Source organism: Scomber japonicus, chromosome 10 (assembly GCF_027409825.1).
Source record: "Scomber japonicus isolate fScoJap1 chromosome 10, fScoJap1.pri, whole genome shotgun sequence".
Taxonomy (NCBI): Eukaryota; Metazoa; Chordata; class Actinopteri; order Scombriformes; family Scombridae; genus Scomber; species Scomber japonicus.
This window is the reverse complement of record NC_070587.1, coordinates 30,609,359-30,627,831: the sequence shown is the minus strand read 5'-3', so window position 1 is coordinate 30,627,831 and position 18,473 is coordinate 30,609,359. Positions and strand designations below refer to the sequence as shown.

At 41.6% G+C, this 18,473-nt stretch overlaps 1 protein-coding gene across 1 annotated transcript in view; it reads right to left on the bottom strand.

Moving 5' to 3' along the window:
- Window positions 1-18,473, bottom strand: part of si:ch211-113g11.6 (uncharacterized protein LOC559008 homolog) — a 44,906-nt gene that overhangs the window by 18,800 nt on the left and 7,633 nt on the right. Inside the window, exons 2-9 of the mRNA XM_053326952.1 lie at window positions 18,274-18,413; window positions 14,899-14,961; window positions 7,655-7,750; window positions 7,200-7,305; window positions 4,438-4,545; window positions 3,976-4,115; window positions 3,167-3,345; window positions 160-268 (exon numbers count right to left, since the gene is read on the bottom strand). Of these exons, the coding sequence (XP_053182927.1) occupies window positions 160-268; window positions 3,167-3,345; window positions 3,976-4,115; window positions 4,438-4,545; window positions 7,200-7,305; window positions 7,655-7,750; window positions 14,899-14,961; window positions 18,274-18,413 (941 nt within the window). The remainder of the gene's footprint in view (window positions 1-159; window positions 269-3,166; window positions 3,346-3,975; window positions 4,116-4,437; window positions 4,546-7,199; window positions 7,306-7,654; window positions 7,751-14,898; window positions 14,962-18,273; window positions 18,414-18,473) is intronic.

The window sequence follows — 18,473 nt, the reverse complement described above, 5'->3', positions numbered from 1 at the left end:
ATTGCTTCTCCTTTTATTATCTTTCAAATAGAGCACTTCGATTGTTTGGCCTCTGAAATAAGGGCTGATTCATGCAATTGCACATTTATTTCATAGTAGTCTTTTTTCAAAGATTAGTTTGAGCAAAAAGAACAAACAAGACGTGTTGGGTTTTCTTACCGTCCCAGGGCGACTGCCAATGAACGGACTGCTGTAGCCCTTTAGTTTAGATGTGGAGAAGGCCTGGTCAATATCTTCGATGGAGTAGGCACAGATAACAGTTCTGCCCCTGAACAAAGACAGAGAGAAGAGTAATTACTCCCATAGAGGATTGTGTTTTTTGAGATGGTCCGTCCTGTCCGTCGGAGGTTAAGGGCCACTGCCCCCATTATTTTGGAGTGACACTGGCACTGGTGTTCATTTTTTAAACATTTTTAACCCTCCTGTTGTCCTCGAGTCAAGGAAGGAAAGGAGGGAGGGAGGGAGGGAGGGAGGGAGGGAGGGAAGGAGGAAGGAAGGAAGGAAAGGAGGGAGGAAGAAGGAAGGAAGGAGAGGAGGAAGAAGGATGGAAAGGAAGGAAGGAAGGGAGGGAGGAAGAAGGATGAAAGGAGGGAGGGAGGAAGAAGGATGAGGAGGGAGGGAGGATGGGAGGGAGGAAGAAGGAAGGAAGGAGAGGAGGAAGAAGGATGGAAAGGAAGGAAGGAAGGGAGGGAGGAAGAAGGATGAAAAGAGGGAGGGAGGAAGAAGGATGAAAGGAGGGAGGGAGGATGGAAAGGAAGGATGGATGGAAGGAAGGAAGGAAGAAGGTAGGAAAGGAAGGAAGAAAAGGAGGGAGTAAGGAATGGAGGAAGAATGATGAAAGGAGGGAGGAAGGAAGGAAGGAAGGGAGGGAGGAAGGGAGGAAGGAAAGAAGGAACAATCAAAACAGATATGGTCAATTTGACCTGGGAGGACGACACAAGGGTTAACCCTACGTTATTGTGTCCATATTTTAATTTATTATATTTAGAATTGCACATTTTTCACTTAGAAGTTGAAAATGTCTGCAGGGATATTAATGTTCTGTCATCCTGGCTTTATCTGCTTTACAACTCACAGCTGCATAATATAATACATGCAATATAATACTTATAAATAAATGTACTTGTGCACTTGAAAACATATAAAATGCTTTTCAGGACAAGTTGTAATTAGTATTCTAGTCTTTTGCTAGACAATAAGACACTAACGCAGTAACTTTAGCAACATCCTGTAGACAATAACATCACAATCAGTTCTGTACTCTTTGTAATCAGACAGCTGATGTTGTTGGAGCATGACTTGCAAACTTTGTGAACTTCTCACTTTTACTTTCAGATTCTTATACTCACAGAAAAAAACTTCTGTCATGGTTTATAATGAAATAGGAACTAATACGGGCAACACTTTCTGCTTCTATTCAAATAAGAAACTCTGACTCTGTGTGTGTGTGTGCGTGTGTGTTAGTGTGTGTATTGTGTGTCTGTGTGTGTCAGAAGCAGCAGCTGATATGTGTTGTGTACTCATTCGTGGGTGGATGAGTGTCAGTTACTGTTTTATTCTTGACTTTTCCCTCATTTATTGTGTTTGTCTGTTTGTTCCACTGGAGCATTTGCATGTTCTGTTTTTACTGAACCTTGAAGACAGAGCTGATTTTCTGAATTTCTCTCTTTCTTTTTTCCTTTTTTTTTTAAAGTAAATATTAAATGTGACTATGAAATCAATATTGAACCTTGGATTATCTTTGTTCTCTTCCATAGCATAAATTATAGTTGCAAACTGCTCCATGCTATTGTCTCAATTTATTCATAGTTATTTCATCTTTCAGAGAAATTCACAACAAAAACTCTGCATGAAAATGAATTCATATCATTTGCATAATATAATGAGCACAAACAATATGATACTGTGAATTTTTGACACATTGTAAACTCAGAACAAGTGTTTGCTCATTCCTCCTGACAGTTTTAATATTATCCTATGCCAATAGCCTTCTAATCTAAAGCTTTGTGATAAAATTGATGTTGTATATAATGTGCACAGTCAGTGGGTGTGTTTTGTCTGGGTGACGCCGCTATTACGCTATATTCTGTCAAAACATGTGACGACACACAAATTGTTATAGTCCCAATCATCTGTAGTCACACATTAATTGCAGGCAGGTTCTGGTCCTCTGAAATGAGGCCAACGCAGAAGTAACTTAGAACTACATTCTATCAAAAGGCCACCAGGGGGCGACCGTTTTGGTGTCAAAAGGACTTCCGTCTCTATACAAGTCAATGGAGAATTCACCAACTTCTCACTTGATTTCTAACCTCAGTAAACATTTTCAAAATGTGTTTATGGTCTCAATCGCTAGTTTAAAGCCTTCTTCAATGCAGTATGATGTTCATTTGGGACATTTTGGCCTCCCTGATTTTATATGTGACGATAAAGCAGGGTATGCATTAGGGCGTGGCTACGTCCTGATTGACAGGTTGATTGACCAATGTCCTCGAGATCCAGCCCTCGCAACCAAAGCAACCTCCCCCCGCTCCGTCCATGGCCCTGCCCATGGCTCCGCCTCATGCCCATATAAGTAGAATCCGTGTTTTTATTTTTCCCAGCATGCACCTGAAATTTTCAAGATGGCGCTGCCTCGATTCGAAACTATTGGCTTCCGAGCAGCAGTCCACAAACCAATGGGTGACGTCACGGATGTTACGTCCATTTCTTTTATACAGTCTATGATTAATCGTCAAAGAATATAAAAATTAGTTTTGTAGTTCCCAAACTACTTTTGACACTAAACTAATAATAATAATTCTTGTACAAGTATTTCAATAAATGTGTTGGGATTAATTTTTTCCAACACATATAAACAAAATGTTAATATACTGTGATTGTTGCATCATCCCTAAACCCATAATTAGACTGCTTTGAACAACTGCAGTTCAAAAGGAAAAGCAGCAAAGTGAGATAAAAATCTGAAGGACCTCATTACCCATAAATCATGTTAAGTCTATGTTAATAAATTACTTTGCATCAAACAGAAACATGAAACAACAACACAACACAACAAAGCGTCCTTGTTCTTTTATATTTTATATTCAGAAATCCTAAAAACAAAGAATGCTGAAGAACAATAACTTTAAAGCGACATTTCTATTTATGATATATTCCAGCTTACCATGCATTGGAAAACAGGCCATACATGACCCCAGCTCTCTTGTCCTGAGCTGTCAGCACCACCGCCTGCTTCATGTTGTTGTACTGCTGCTGAGTGTTGCCCGCTCCACACATCACCCGAGCCTTCATGAAGGTGGTCCATGAGTCCGCAAGCAGGGCTTTAATGCCTCCTTCATCCACCTGGAAATAACAGACGGCATTTTTAAAAAAGGGCTTTGGCAACAATATCATAATAAGGCTGCTAATTTCAATTTTTTTTTAGACTTAGATGAGAAAATTGATATCAGTCTCATGTTTGTGAGCATCAATCTTTTCATCTATCTCTCAGTCAGAAAGCGTATAAGCCTGTTTGCTTTAATGTATTCCCTTAATGCAGAAATACAAAAAAATAGGATATCATTTTCTCATTTATAAGAGACAATAATCAGCAAACTAAGAAATTCCACTAATGCCTTGGAGAGATAATCCAAGTCATGAATCACAAAGGGGTAGCAGGTGATTTGTCTTTGACAGCTGACTGAGAAACACCTGCTTTGACATCACTGGGATCTGTTAAGAGCACTGAAGCAGCAGATCAAAGCATTTACCTAACCCTAACCCTTTTAGTCTGCATATTAGCAATTCACCTTTTAAAATGAAAATGTCCAGGCCTCTAAAAATTACCCAAACTAAATTAGAGATTGGATCTCTTGCATCTCATGGATACTGCATATACAATGTGATGAGTGCTTGCAGGAGTAGTAAAAGGTTGGAAACATGTCTTTAAACCCATGCAAAGAACTGGATTTATCCACACTGGATTTTCTTTACCGTGCAGATGCGACCGATGCGAGCTCTGTAAGGCTCCTCGTCCACTCTGGCTGTCTTGTTGATCTCGCTGAAGAAGAAGTAAATCTCCTCCTTGTATTTGATCGTAGATGGTATTATAGCTGCACCGGCAAACTGTGGATCTATGTGATGAAATTTAAACAATGAGACATTTTTACTTTGTTTCCAATTTATCTTCAAGACATGTCTTAGGTCAAACAATATAGCAAGTCTTATTGCATCTGATTGCATCATCTTTCTTATGGTGCGTATCCAATTTTCTACTCAATACAACAAGGAGCTGCTAATGCTGTTAATAACATGAACCGAAGCCATAAACACAATGACTGCCTGCATGGAATTATTCCCATGGGAATGATAGTAGATCATTTACACTACCCACTACCTATGGTCTCCATATTCATTGGTTTAAACCTGTTTCTGCACGACACTCCTCCTACTCACTCAGCAGCCAAATGTTCTCCGTCTTCAGGAGTTTCTGGGAGCCAAACGTACGGCGGATCGAGCCAGTCTGACCTCCCACCGACGACATAGCCGAATACAGACTCCCATCTGAGACAGCGAGGGAAAAGAGATGGAGAGGAGAACAGAGGGTGAACAGTGGGTAAAAAAAGAAAAAGGCAGGCAGTGAGCGTGATGGATGGGTACAAGGTTCAGAGAGAGAGGAAGAGAGATTGGAGTGACACAGAGGGGGGATTGACTGAAGCGGGAGGGCAGGAAAATACAGAAAGCGAAACATTAAACACAAGCGAAGAGTGAAGATAGAAAAAAAAGGAGACCCGGGAGGCCACTGACAGAATAAAAAACAGGGGAGCAGAAGAGAAAAAGGAGAGCAAGAGCAAAGAAGACATCAAGGCAGAATAGCTGCCTGAACCAATGAGCAGTCACCAAATTCTTATAACCCCCGTTTAGAGCTTAATTAGGACTGATCGTTGTTCAGATTCTGCTCAACTCAAGCTAGCTCATTGTTTCGACGATTGATCCTCTTTCTGAACGAGCATTCCTGCAGCACAGACCCTTCTCTCACTGACCCGAGTGTCTCAACAAACAATCTATCTGCATTTAATTCAGACGGATCGTCAATTTGTCCATCCCTCATTGTGCACTGTGACTAAACTGAAAGGTCGTTTTAATTCGGAACATCTCTATTTAGTTCATTTAGCTCGGCGCTGCTAAATAATCACATAATTAGAAGAGACGTTCCCTGCAGAGAGGAGAAAGGAAACATGGAAATTCTCTGTGGCGACCTCATGAAATAGGATCAGTTACACCCCCGACATTTACCTTTCAGTTGAATCTAACACAGCTGCATTTGCAAAACATAACATTTTGTTAGATTAAGGCAGGGATGTCAAACATGCGGCCCGTGGGCCAGATCCGGCCCGCAGAGGGGTCCAGTGCGGCCCACTTTCCTTATTCCTTCCTTCCATTTTCCCTTCCTTCCTTTCTGTCTTCTTTTTCTTCCTTCCTTCTTGCCTACCATCTGTCCTTACTTTCTTCTTTCCTTCTTTCATGTCTTCTTTTTATTCCTTCCTTCCTTCCTTCCTTCCTGTCTTATTTTCCTTCCTTCCTTCGTTCCTTCCATCCTTCCTTACTTCTTTTTCTTCCTTCTTTCCTTCCTTCCTGTCTTATTTTCATTCCTTCCTCCCTCCCTCCCTCCCTTCCTTCCTTCCTTCCTTCCTTCCTTCCTTCCTTCGATCTGTCCTTCCTTCCTGCCTTCCTTCCTTCCTTTCTTCCTTCCCTCCTTCCTTCCTTTCTGTTTTTAATGATCCGGCCCATGTGAGATTAAATTGGGCAGTATGTGGCCCTTGAATGAAAATGAGTTTGACACCCCTGGCTTTAAGGGTATTTTCGGGAGAAATACCAGGGGCATGGCTTCTTTATGAGATTACACAATGAGTATCTTGATGGCCACCGGTACTGACGATGCACCATTGGATATAGGAGACAGTTTAAAATGTGACCATCTCTTCAGTTTACATTTATATGGTTGTGTAAACCTTGAGACTGAAGAGTAATGGAGGTAAAGAAAAGCCTGAAGGCATCACCAGTTTGTAAAAATTGCTTGTTTTTTTCAGAAAAAACGTTTTCCTGGCTATAAAGACCCTTTCATAAAGTATCACTTCTCTTCAGCCTCCAACAGCTACACAAACATCAGCCTGAAAACTTCCTGAATCTGTTTAGTGCATTCGGTTGCGCAACAGCTCAATGACAGATGGTTGAGGGCTGCGTGTTTTGGCACTCAGGGGAGTTTGTTGGTGTTGGTTCCTTTTTTTTTTTTTTTTGGAGGGTTTTTTCCTTATTTGAATTGAGGGTCTAAGGCATGGGTGTCAAACTCATTTTCATTCAAGGGCCACATACTGCCCAATTTAATCTCACATGGGCCGGATCATTAAAAAGATGGGGAAGGAAGGACAAATAGAAGGAAGAAAGGAAGGAAAAGATGGAGGAGAAGGAAGAGTAGACAGGAATGAAAGACGGAAGGAATAAAGGAATGAAGGAAGGAATGATGGAAGGAAGAAAGGGAGGAAGGACATATAGAAGGAAGAAAGGAAGGGAAAGAAGGAGGAGAAGGAAGAGTAGACAGGTATGAAAGATGGAAGGAAGGAAGGAAAGAAGGAAGGAAGAAAAAGAAGACATGAAAGGAAGGAAGGGAAGATGTAAGGAAGGGAGGAAAAAGGAAAGTGGGCCGGATAAGACCCCTTGGCGGGCTGGATCTGGCCCACGGGCCGCATGTTTGACACCCCTGGTCTAAGGCCACATTCAGACAAACATTAGCCCTGTCCTGAAAATAAACACAGCCCTTTTATCCATTTTGAGTGAGAAAGAGAAAATCTACCACAGCGTGACATCATGGTACTGAATTGGCCAATTTTCGTGCTAGCAAGTGGACATTCGTGGTGGATTACTCTGTAACATGAACTCTGTATTTGGACAGTTTACAATAGGATCGTCTGAACTGTAAATAGCTGCCAATGTAATTACTTTCCAGAGATGTAAAATCCTGTCTGTGAGTCTTATAAACCACTGTGCAGCGTTTTGGTATCTGATCAGTCTTTAAACACATTGCTCAATTAGTCCAACTAGAGTTCCTCGATTGCATAGCGTTGGTATTGAATCATGAAGCATCTGTGATTATGTTTTTGTAAGTTTCTCCTTCGCTGGCTGTGCTTTCTCTTTGTAGGGTTTTTGTTATCTCTTGTTACCTGTAGGCAAGCTGATGGACCTCTGGGAAGGGTAGGGGGGTGAGATGTCAGAGGCTGATGCGATCTGCCCATTTCCCTGAACATCAGTCAGCACAGTCTCATTTACCTGTCAGGAGAGGGAGAAGACATTTGAACTACATCATTATAAATCTTTCTATCCAAATACCTGACATCCACTTATCTTTTTATTAGCAGCAGAGAATTTGTTATCTGCTACCTGTTTGGCATCACTGATTCATTACCGAGTCAATGAATAATATCCAGCTCTCATCATCAAAAGAGCATTGGAAGTATGTGAGAAAATAAATAAATGCTAATTTCAATTGATGTTGAGATTGCTCAGTCTCGAGGAGCAGCAGCCACAGCAGCACATGATAAAAAAAAGTGACATTTGCCGTGGCTGCAGAGGAATATATGACAACTTTTCAACTGATTTTTTCTGAGGAAGCTCTTACCAGCATCCAGCATCTGGGGCTTCCAGCGTTGGTCCCACATATAATGAATGTGTCATTTACTTTCTGAATGACTGTGATGAAATTATCACATTCCAGCTGTGAGAGAAAGAGAGCATGAGTAAGACAAGAAAACAGAAATTAGGCAGCTGCATAAGAGGGGGAAAGAACAAAAACTCACCAATTGGGAGAGAGATTATGAATGCACAAGAGACAAGAGGCACAACATGGGGGAAAAGTAGGCTAAAGAGACAGAGAGCTTTTTCACATATCGCCAGAGAAAGAGCACAAATGAAAAGGGAAAACAAGAGTACGACCAAGAGATTGAGAAAAACAAACAGGAGGAAGAGAGGGAGGTTGGAACAGAGGGATAGAAAAACAAAGCAATAGTACAGCAAAAAAAAAACAGATTACAAGACGAAAAGAGAATTGCTCAGAGAGAGATTTAAGAAAAATTGGAAGCGCTCCATGCTCTGAACATTTTTGGCAGATGGCTCACAGGAGGCTTAGCCCTGCAGTACAGCACTGCAACACTCTATATGCATCACTTATTTATTAAGTACAGAAAGTGTTCCCAAAGATAATTATGAATATAGTTTGAAATTTAACACTAAGTGCAACATTCAGGGGTAAATTCTTGTTTTGGGTTGTTGCAGTGTTCATATTAAAGTTTATTGTAGTGCACCTTTAACTTAAAATATAATAAGTGCCTCATGCAAAAAACAAAGAAGACAAAATCTGATAATGTTAGGTAAAAGAGGACTTAGAGGAAGTACATTGCTACGTCCAAAAAACCCAGGGCCACAGCTTGTTTAAGTGTGTGTGGGTGGATGAGTAGGCGGCATGTAGGTTGGCTGAGATCTCTGTGCTTATTTTTATTTTATATGTTTTATGCAAGATTCTATGCAAGTTACTTTCCTTTAATTCTGTTTGTATATGAAAAAGTTTTGACATGACCGCAAAGGCTTTTTAGGCTGTCCACACTTCTATAAAGGCCATTCAGTTGAGTTAGGTTTAACCCTCCTGTTGTCCTCGAGTCAAGGAAGGGAGGAGGGAGGGAGGAAGGAAGGAAGGAAGGAAGGAAGGGATGGAGGAAGGAAAGGAGGGAGGGAGGGAGGAAGGATGGATGGAAGGAGGGATGGAAGGAAGGGAGGAAGGAAGGAAGAAAAGGAGGGAGGAAGGAAGGAAGGAAGGAAAGGAGGGACGAAGAAGGAAGGAAGGGAGGAGGGAAGGATGGAAGGGAGGGAGGAAGGAAGGAAGGAAGGAAGGAAGGAAGGATGGAAGGATGGAAGGGAGGGAGGAAGGGAGGAGGGAGAGAGAGAGGGAGGGAAGGAAGGAAAGGAGGGAGGAAGGAAGGGAGAAAAGAAAGAACAATCAAAACAGACGGGGTCAATTTGACCCGGGAGGACGACAGGAAGGTTAAAAGACAGGGTGGGTCACAATACTTTAAGGCTGTCTTAAAACAGGAAGTGTTCATATGAACAGTGAAAGCTCCTCGCTGTAATAATTCTTCCTGTTCAAACTGGCTATTAAAAGATCTCCTTCAAATGTGCCTTTTAATCTAAATGACGGGGGCCAGAATCCACCATCGTTTTGTTCAAAAATGCATATAAAGATTTATCTGAAGCTTATATGAGGCTCCAGCAGCCTGACTTAGTCATATCACATCAAGTTGATATCTACAGCACTTACAGTCTTTACAGCATTGAATTCTCTCTTTGTGTTTCCTCACACAGTATCCCCCTGTTGAGCTGTGGTGGAAGTATATTAACATAAAGACTGTAACGTTGAAAGATATCTACTTGATTTGACTCATTTGGGCTGAAGCTTCATATTAGCTTCAGATAAATGTTTAACCTTGTATCATCAAATGTATCATATTGGATACATGAGTTTTAGAGACCTTTAAATCATATTCCATTCCCGAAAACCTGAAGATCAGATACATGTAGTACAAAGATAAACCAATGCTATGTTGAATTACTAAATATTTTGTAGCATATTTTATGGTAACTTCCTGCAGGTATAGAAGTCATTTATCTGTAAATCTGTCCATTTTCATTTTATTTCATTCAATGCATTGTATATTATTATCATGCATAAAAAGGTTTAAATGGTGCTTTAAAACGTTATAATCAATATGTTTTCATGTGTTTAAAAAAAAAGATTCTATGAAAAATAAATTGCTAAAAATTCTCAGTGTATCAAATATGATACAAAACAAAACTCATAAATGCAAAGTGTTATTTAATTAATCTTTACTTGTCAGAAGGTCCAGTAAACTCTATTTTAAAGAATTTTATTTTTTAAAGAATTTTCTGGCAATTATTTGATGGTTCAGGCAAATACATTTTTGCATTTGGATCTGCACTTTTAATTTGTCAAGAATAATACAAACATAAAAATTAAATAAAAAATATCATTTAACTCTCCTGTTGTCCTCAAGTCAAGGAAGGAAGGAAGAAGGAAAGGAGGGGGAATGAGGGAGGGAAGGTAGGAGGAAGGGAGGGAGGAAAGGAACGAGGAAGGAAGGAAAAAAGGACAGAGGAAAGAAGGAAGGGAGGAAGGAGGGAGGGAGTGAGGAAGGAAGGCAGGAAAGGAAAGAAGGAACGAGGAAGGGAGGAAGGAAGGGAAGGAAGGAAGGAAGAAAAGGAGGGAGGAAGGAAGGGAGAAAAGGAAATAAGGAAGGAAAGGAAGGAAGGCTGGAAGGAAAGGAAGAAAGAAAGAAGGGAAGGAAGGGAATGAAGGAGGGAGGAAAGAAGGAAGGGAGGAAAAGAAAGAAGGACGGAAGGAACAGTCAAAACAGACGGGGTCAATTTGACCCGGGAGGACGACAGGAAGGTTAAAGGCTTAAAGACAGAGACAAAAGACAACTCTGCATTGTTATGGACATCAAACAATGTCTCCTTCAGTCATGTGAATGTGACTGGACAGAGACTAGGAGACTGTTATACTGCAGTGTGTTTGATGCTGCTAATGAACAGCACTCATTAAAACACCAGCCCAGTAACTCTAGGAATAACCTGGCAGCCCCCCAGCGGAGATTTGATAATTGGGTCATTTAGGATGAGGACTTGGAAGGGTTTAAGTAAGATTTAGGATTGGCTTTAAGTAAAGTTAACACAGTGTTCTTATTATGCTCAAGCTTGACTTTATTTGCAGTTACTTGTTGAGCTGAGCATTCGAAACTGGACCAACTGAAGCTGAGCTACAGTCCAAAATCAAATAAGCAGTAGTTCTATCTAATTTTAACCTTCCTGTCGTCCTCCCGGGTCAAATTGACCCTGTCTGTTTTGACTGTTCCTTCCTTCTTTCCTTCTTTCCTTCTTTCTTTCTTTCTTCCTCCCTCCTACCTTCCTTCCTTCCTTATTTCCTCTGTCCTTCCTTCCTTCTTTCCCCCTCCTTTCCTTCCTTCCCACTTTTTCTTCCTTTCCTTCCTTCCCCCTACCTTCCTTCCTTCCCACTTTTCCTTTCTCTCTCCTTTCCTCCCTCCTGCCTTCCTTCCTTCTTTCCTCTGTCCTTCTTTCCTTCTTTCCTCCCTTAATCTTTTCCTTTCTCCCTCCCCTCCTCCCTCCTACCTTCCTTCCTTCATCCCTCCTTCTCTCTTTCCTCCCTTCCTTCTTTTCATCCTCCATCCCCCTTTCTTCCTTCCTTCTGTCCTGCCTTCCTCCGTCCCTTCTTCTTTCCTTCCTTCCCCCTACCTTCCTCCCTTCCTTATTTCCTCTGTCATTCTTTCCTTCCTTCCTTCCTTCCTCCCTTTATCTTTTCCTTTCTCCCTCCCTTCTTCTTTCCTTCCTTCCCCCTACCTTCCTCCCTTCCTTATTTCCTCTGTCATTTTTTCCTTCCTTCCTCCCTTTATCTTTTCCTTTCTCCCTCCCTTCCTCCCTCCCTCCTTCCATCCTTCCTTCTTTCTTTCGTTCCTTCCTTCCTCCTTTCATCTTTTCCTTTCTCCCTCTCTCCTCCCTCCTACCTTCCTTCCTTCCTTATTTCCTCTGTCCTTCCTTCCTTCTTTCCTTCCTTCCTCCCTTCCTTCCTTCCTTCCTTCCGTCCTTCCTTCTCTCTTTCCTCTCTTCCTTCTTTTTGTCCTCCATCCCTCTTTCTTCCTTCCTTCCTCCCTCCCTCCTTCTTTCCTTCCTCTCTTTCCTGTCATTCTTTCCTGTCATTCTTTCCTTCTTTCCTCCCTTCATCTTTTCCTTCCTCCCTCCCTCCCTCCCTCCTACCTTCCTTCCTTCTTTCCTCTGTCCTTCTTTCCTTCCTTCCTCCCTTCATCTTTTCCTTTCTCCCTCAAAAAAACCCTCCTACCTTATTTCCTGTGTCCTTCCTTCCTCCCTCCTTTCCTTCCTTCCCTCTTTTCCTCCCTTTCCTTCCTTCCTCCCTTCCTTGACTCGAAGACAACAGGAGGGTTAACCTCCTATCAAACATTTCACTCCAGGGGTAATTTTGTTCACCAACCCCAGTGCCTGTCTGTCACTGAAAGATGTTGCCTCCTGTCCTTGATCCTCCTTCCCAGTGCTGCTGGCTTTATTGCAGAAGATTTACTGTGTCACTCAGGACATTCTCATTTCCCACCATCTGTCACTGCCAAACTCTCTGGAAGATTTAGCTCTGCTTGTTTGGGAAAAAGTCCCCTCTTTGCATGACACTTTTTCATGTGTACATACAGCTGAGGTGGGTTTTAGCTTAGATATGTGTGGCAGTACTATGATGGTAAAATGCTAAGCCAGTCTGAGAAAGGAGTGTTTTTGTCAATGAAATATTGGTGATAAAAATGCTCATAGTTACCACCACAGACCCCAGCTGACATTTTGCCTTTACAGAGCTTTACAACACATCATTAAAATAGGAAATAAACTTCATTTTTGAACATGCAGTCTCTAGGTCTGAAAGTAACTGCTGCAGCGATGTGTAGCCTGTGGTATAAGGCAGCTGCAGTAAATCTAGTTTTCACAGCTCATGCTATAAAAACAAATGGATCAGCTTTGGTTGTCAGCACTCATACTCTAACCCAATGGGGGTCGGCTGTAGAACAACATCCTGTTTTATTTTCTAGTATCATCTACCAAAATTTCCTATCTCCAGATGTGTCCCATTCATTCCCGACCGTTTTATTCTACAGCTACAGGGCTAAATGAATGAGTCATGCTTGGACACTGCTATCAAGACATGGACAAGTTTTTGACTGGGCTCCCACGTATTGAATACTAACACAGTTTAAAAAAACCTATTAAGGCCCATTTATGCTCAACGTTAAATACGGATACAGATAGGGACGGAGCCTTCTGTCAGTGCTTCGGACCAAACGGAGTACCACCGGCAACCATGGGGGGGCAGTGTCGCTCTCACTACTCGATACGTAGCTCTAGTGAGATACGAAGAAGAAATAACAATGGAGAACTTTTTGAGGAAAGGTTGTTCGAGTTGGTTAGAAACTTTAAACATATCGTTTTTATCTTTTATGCAAGAGGAACATTATCAATATCTCCTCCACAGTCGCCATGTTTGTTTTTGAGTTTGTTGTTGTCATAAAATTTTGACTCTGTGCTGCCCCCTGGTGGATGTATTGGTTAACATCCATGCCAACGTAAAGGATGCATGGAAGTATGTGAGCAGTGAAGGTAACATCGTTTGAAAAGGACGGATACATTTTTGTATGTACGTTGAGCATAAATGGGCCTTTACTCTGAAAATAACCCTAACCCTAACCCATTTTCTCATCAACCAAAGGGCGACCCAGCAGAGAAAGTTTGGGAACCAGTGCTGTAATGATGTATTTGTGGGCCAGTTTGCATCACATGAAAAATTGCCAGTTATGTTCATCAGGATGGCAAAATGTGGACAGCACTTGGTTTTTTGGGCAGATATTCACATAGAGACTTGCAGACATGAGCAATAGCAACATTTAAGAGATGGGTCCACATACATAGACGTTGTCCTTACTGTAAGTGTTAACACGGCAGGAAGTGAGGATAGTATTATGTCAAGCTGAGAACTAAATGTGGCTAAGTAGATTGAAATCCACTTTAAAATTAATTATCTTTTTTTTTGCTATAGAGCAAATGCAGATTTTGGTGGTGAGTGTTAATTGAGAATTAATTTCAATAATCTTTCCTGTATTGCCAGTAATTATAGAACAGCATGAAAATTAATGTTGAGATTGTTTAATCATGTAAAATAGTAGAAATGGTCATGATACTTGGGTCGTCCTCCTTTAATTTTTCCTTCCTTCTTCCCCTCCTCCCCTCTTTCTTTGCTCCCTCCTCCTTCCATCCTTCCTCCTTTCCATCCTCCCTCCCTCCCTCCCTCCCTTCCTTCCTTCCTTCCTTACTTCCTTCCTCTTTTCCTCATTAATCCTTTCATTCCTTCCTTCCTTCCTTCCTCTTTTCCTCATTAATCCTTTCCTTCCTGGCTTCCTTCCTTCCTTCCTTCCTTCCTTGCTTCCATCCTCCTTTACTTCCTCCCTTCCTTCTCTCCTAAATTCCTTCCTCTTTTCATCCTTACTCCTTTCTTTCCTTCTTTCCTTCCTTCCTCCCGTCTTTCCTCCCTTCCTCCCTCCCTCCTTACTCCTTCCCTTCCTTCCTTCCTCCCTTCCTTTTCTCCTTACTTCCTTCCTCTTTTCCACCTTAAGTCCTTCCTTGACCTGAGGACAACAGGTGTCCTCCAAGATATGCAATTATTTTGTCAGACTCACTTTTTTCTTTATTTTATATGATCTGGGAACTGTATCCTGTATTTATTTAGAGCATTCATCAGTCTTTGAGCATTGGTTGAATCTTTCCAATATTCTTAGACTCATTTCAGTTTGAATATTACATTACAGTCCCGATAATCTCTCAGTCTCTCTCTGTGGAATCTGGTTAAACAATGCAATTATCAACAACTCACTCATCTGTGTATTATTTGTTTGCAAAGCTTTGAGGTGTGTGTCCTCTGTGTAATTTTATATTCTCTGCATAAATTAGCATTTTCACATCGTATTTGTTTTGTGTCATTATATATTTTACAGTGTTTATTTAATCTGTTTGGTCTCTTTGGTCCTATCATTTTGGAAGAGATTACTGAATCTAATCTAAATAAATGAATTAAAACCGAATATTGCAGCACTAACCTCATTGTAGTATGACTGTCGACAGTGATGATGATGATGACGATGGCGGTCGTGATGAGACACAGGGTGATAGCGATGATAATACACTGATGGAGGAGTGAATGCCGTGCAGAAGGTACAGACTATAAGAATGAGTTTCTACCTCGAGTGGTGCAGCCTTTGCCTTGCAGGTATCAATTGCAGTCTGATCAGATGCCGCTGGGATCTGTGGGAGGGAAGGACTGTTTAGTTTGTGCCAAGTTCTTTCACACAGCTCTTTTTCAGCAGGAGAACTGTGACCCTGCTGCAGCTGCTAAAACACAGTCCACACAGAAAAAACTTCCATCTCATTAGCCACATCACTACTGTTCTGATATTCACTACATTCCTGGCTTAATTTTGTCTTTGAAATATGCTTTTTGTTATACCCCTGCTTTCCATTAATCTACCTTCTGTACTTCACATGTCCTAGAAATCCTTTGTACAACCCCCACAAGATTGGCATGAACTTCTGGCTCTCAGTACACACGTAGGTGGAGAGAGCAATAGAAAGAGTGGTGCAGAGAGGCAGAGTGAATTTATCCTGCTGAGAAAAAAACTGAGCTTTGTGACCTTTAGTCAGAAGGTAACCAGCTTTGTTTCTCTTCTGCTGCAAAGTGTAAGACTGCGTTAACTCAACCTTAGAGGCAATTTCACCAATTTTAAAGTGATGGTTCGGCGTAATTTCGACCTAGTGTCATATGCACCATGAGGTCTATCTAATATAAAATAGTGGAGTTAGAGTCATCAGCCGAATGGCTTAGTCCAGGCGCTAACAGGACCACCACGAGACCACATGGTATTTCAGTGATCGTGCGATATTTCGACGATGTTTACAGCTTTAGCAGTAGCAGCAGAGTAAAAGCCATCAGAAGTGTTATTTTAATAAACACCTGGTGTACTTACAAACTTTTCAATGCATTGATTTATGAGTAAAGACCCTATTTGTACTACTGTAGAAGTTTGATAACAATCCAGGCATTATTAGTGGGGTCATTTAGCAGATACACTGGTGGTCCCGTTAGCGCCTGTACTAAGACATTCAGATGATGGCTCTAACTCCACTATTTTATATTAGATAGACCTCATGGTGCCTATGATGCTAGGTCGAAATTACGCCGAACCATCACTTTAAGTAGATTCCTATAGTTCTCATGTGGGAAGTACCTGTATGTGAATGACATTAAACATTATTTTGTCTTGTCCGTATTCAAATATCCTTCATCATCAAAGTCCAACAGATGACTTGGACTGTCTTGGATTAAATACTACCCTTCCTCAATTGTTATAGTGATGCCTTTAATATTGTAAATTTGGAGAAACGACTGTTAGGAGGCCAAATATCATGCTGTGGAAGAAGACACAACAAAGTATGGAGGAGGAAGTGACCACCAGAGCAACGTTACAACACAGCCAAAAACTCTGGCAGCATTCTGGCATCTGTACAAACTCTCAGTACATTTGATTCACATAACTAACTCCAGTATGCTGTTCTACAGTGTGCTCTTATCATAGACACCAGTTTTATAAAGGAGATGACAGCTTTGAGAAATCATCCTATTTACAGTACAGCGGTGAAATTTCTGTTTAATAAATGTTTCATCCACAATTAATGAATCTCAGAAAAGAAACTCACTCACTTTTTAATGCTATGTGACTGGCTCCAATAGTTTCTGTTCATTTGTGTTGCTTTTGAGGATTTTATACATTGTTCTGCTGTAAGGCTCCACTAAATTAACCTGCACATGAAACAACTCAACCTAAAAAAATGTCAGTTACCCCAATGCCTAACACACTGAAGAAGACCTAACATTAAACCAATAATGATTCCAAAAAACAGGACATAGTCATTTTGGGATGGAACAGGGAGTTTACAGTCTCTTCAATTTGTTCGGCTAGTCATTTCTGACACTTTAGCCCACACACTGTGCAATCTTGAGCCTATGTTGACATTATTAGCTCAGTGAAAAGTGTAGCTTAATTAATGCATTCATGACACCAACTTTCCGTCAGTGCAAATGAGCTGCTGAACTGGGTCAGCGGCAGGCCGTCCGTCTCGTCTCCCTGTTCCTTCTGGCTGACTGTGGCGCCCTCCGCAGCAGGAGGGGAAACTATATTTAATGTTAACCAGCTGGCAAACAGCGTGGGGGGGGGGGGGGGGGGGAAGATATTATAGATAAGTTGTTCATTTAATTTCATGTTACTCTCTTAATCTGGGCAAGTCGTTCTATTTTCTTTTCCAAGTAGCAGCAGGTTGACTTAATGAATTGCAGTATAGTTCGGATATGCTGCCACTGCTTCCAAATTAACCCTCATGTTGTCCTCGAGTCAAGGAGGAAGGAAGGGAGGAAGAAGGAAGGGAGGGAGGAAGGAAGGAAAGGAGGAAAGTAAAGGAGGGAGGAAGGAAGGAAGGAAGAAAGGAAGGAAAGAAAGAAGGACAGAGGAAAGAAGTGAGGGAAGAAGGTAGGGGGAGGTAAGAAAAAGAGAAGGAGGGAGGGAGGAAAGAAGGAAGGGAGAGAGGAAAGGAAGGAAGGAAAGAAAGAAGGAAGGAAGGGAGGAAGGAGAGAGGTAGGAAGGACGGGAGGAAAGAAGGAAGGAAGGACGGAAGGAAGGAGAGAGGAAGGAAGGAAGGAAGGAAGGAAGGAGGGAGGGAACAGTCAAAACAGACAGGGTCAAATTGACTCGGGAGGACGACGTGGAGGTTAAGTGACAAAAAACAACAACAATAAGTTCAGATTTATAGTCTAGTTGGATATTTGTATTTGCTTTCTTTAAGAGAGTTAAATAAGTCTCTCATGACATGACATAATGCAACATTAAAGGGCCGTTAGCGTAGCTTCGCATAAAGACTGGAAACAGGGGAAAAGGAGAAGTAGCCTAATTTTCAGCATCCAACACCTCTATGAATTTTGATATGACTCTCTGCAAGAAGCTTTGCCCATCAAGAAGAAGGTTTGGTGGTCACATCCACATCTGAGAGCTGATAGCTGTGCAGTTAAACCAGAATTGCCTTCCTCAACGAGACATTTCATTCACTTTCTCCAACAAGCACACCAATCTTCTGACAAAAGCAACTTGACTTTCAGAGTAAAATGTGCAATTCTTGGCTGGTGAAGTTGACTTGACATGACTTAATTCTGGTCAACAGCCCACTGCTTCAACCTTAAAGTCTCTATCGTCCATTTTACCAGCCAGCCTGACTTCAATAGAAGAACTAACAGCTAACTCCGAACACTGGCCGGCTGCCAAAGTGGCTTTTGAAGTGGACTGACTTAAAGACTTGGCAGAATTTAAACATGGTGGTTGGGCGAGTGATCTTTTACATTTACTCTTTACTTCACTCTTCGTGGCAGCTGAGTGGTTCTCCATTTTGAACAATTCAATCCCCTAAATCTCCTTTTACACACACATATAAGTTCTCCAACAACTTTCCCTGCTAATATTATATAATGTTTCTGTAATTCAAGGCATCAGCTACAAGTCAAGAGTACACTTGTACCTGCAGGTCGCGGACTCCTTTGTTGGTGAATGTCAATATGTAGACCATTGCCCGGCCGCCCACGTACAGTGTGTCACTCCCTTCCTGGTGGTACATGCTGACGTAGTTCTCCGGCTTGCTGAAGTGGAACCTGGAGGGTTCTGCGGGTGAGAGCAAATTATATTAGATGGATGAGCTGCCAGACAACAGCTACATTGTTT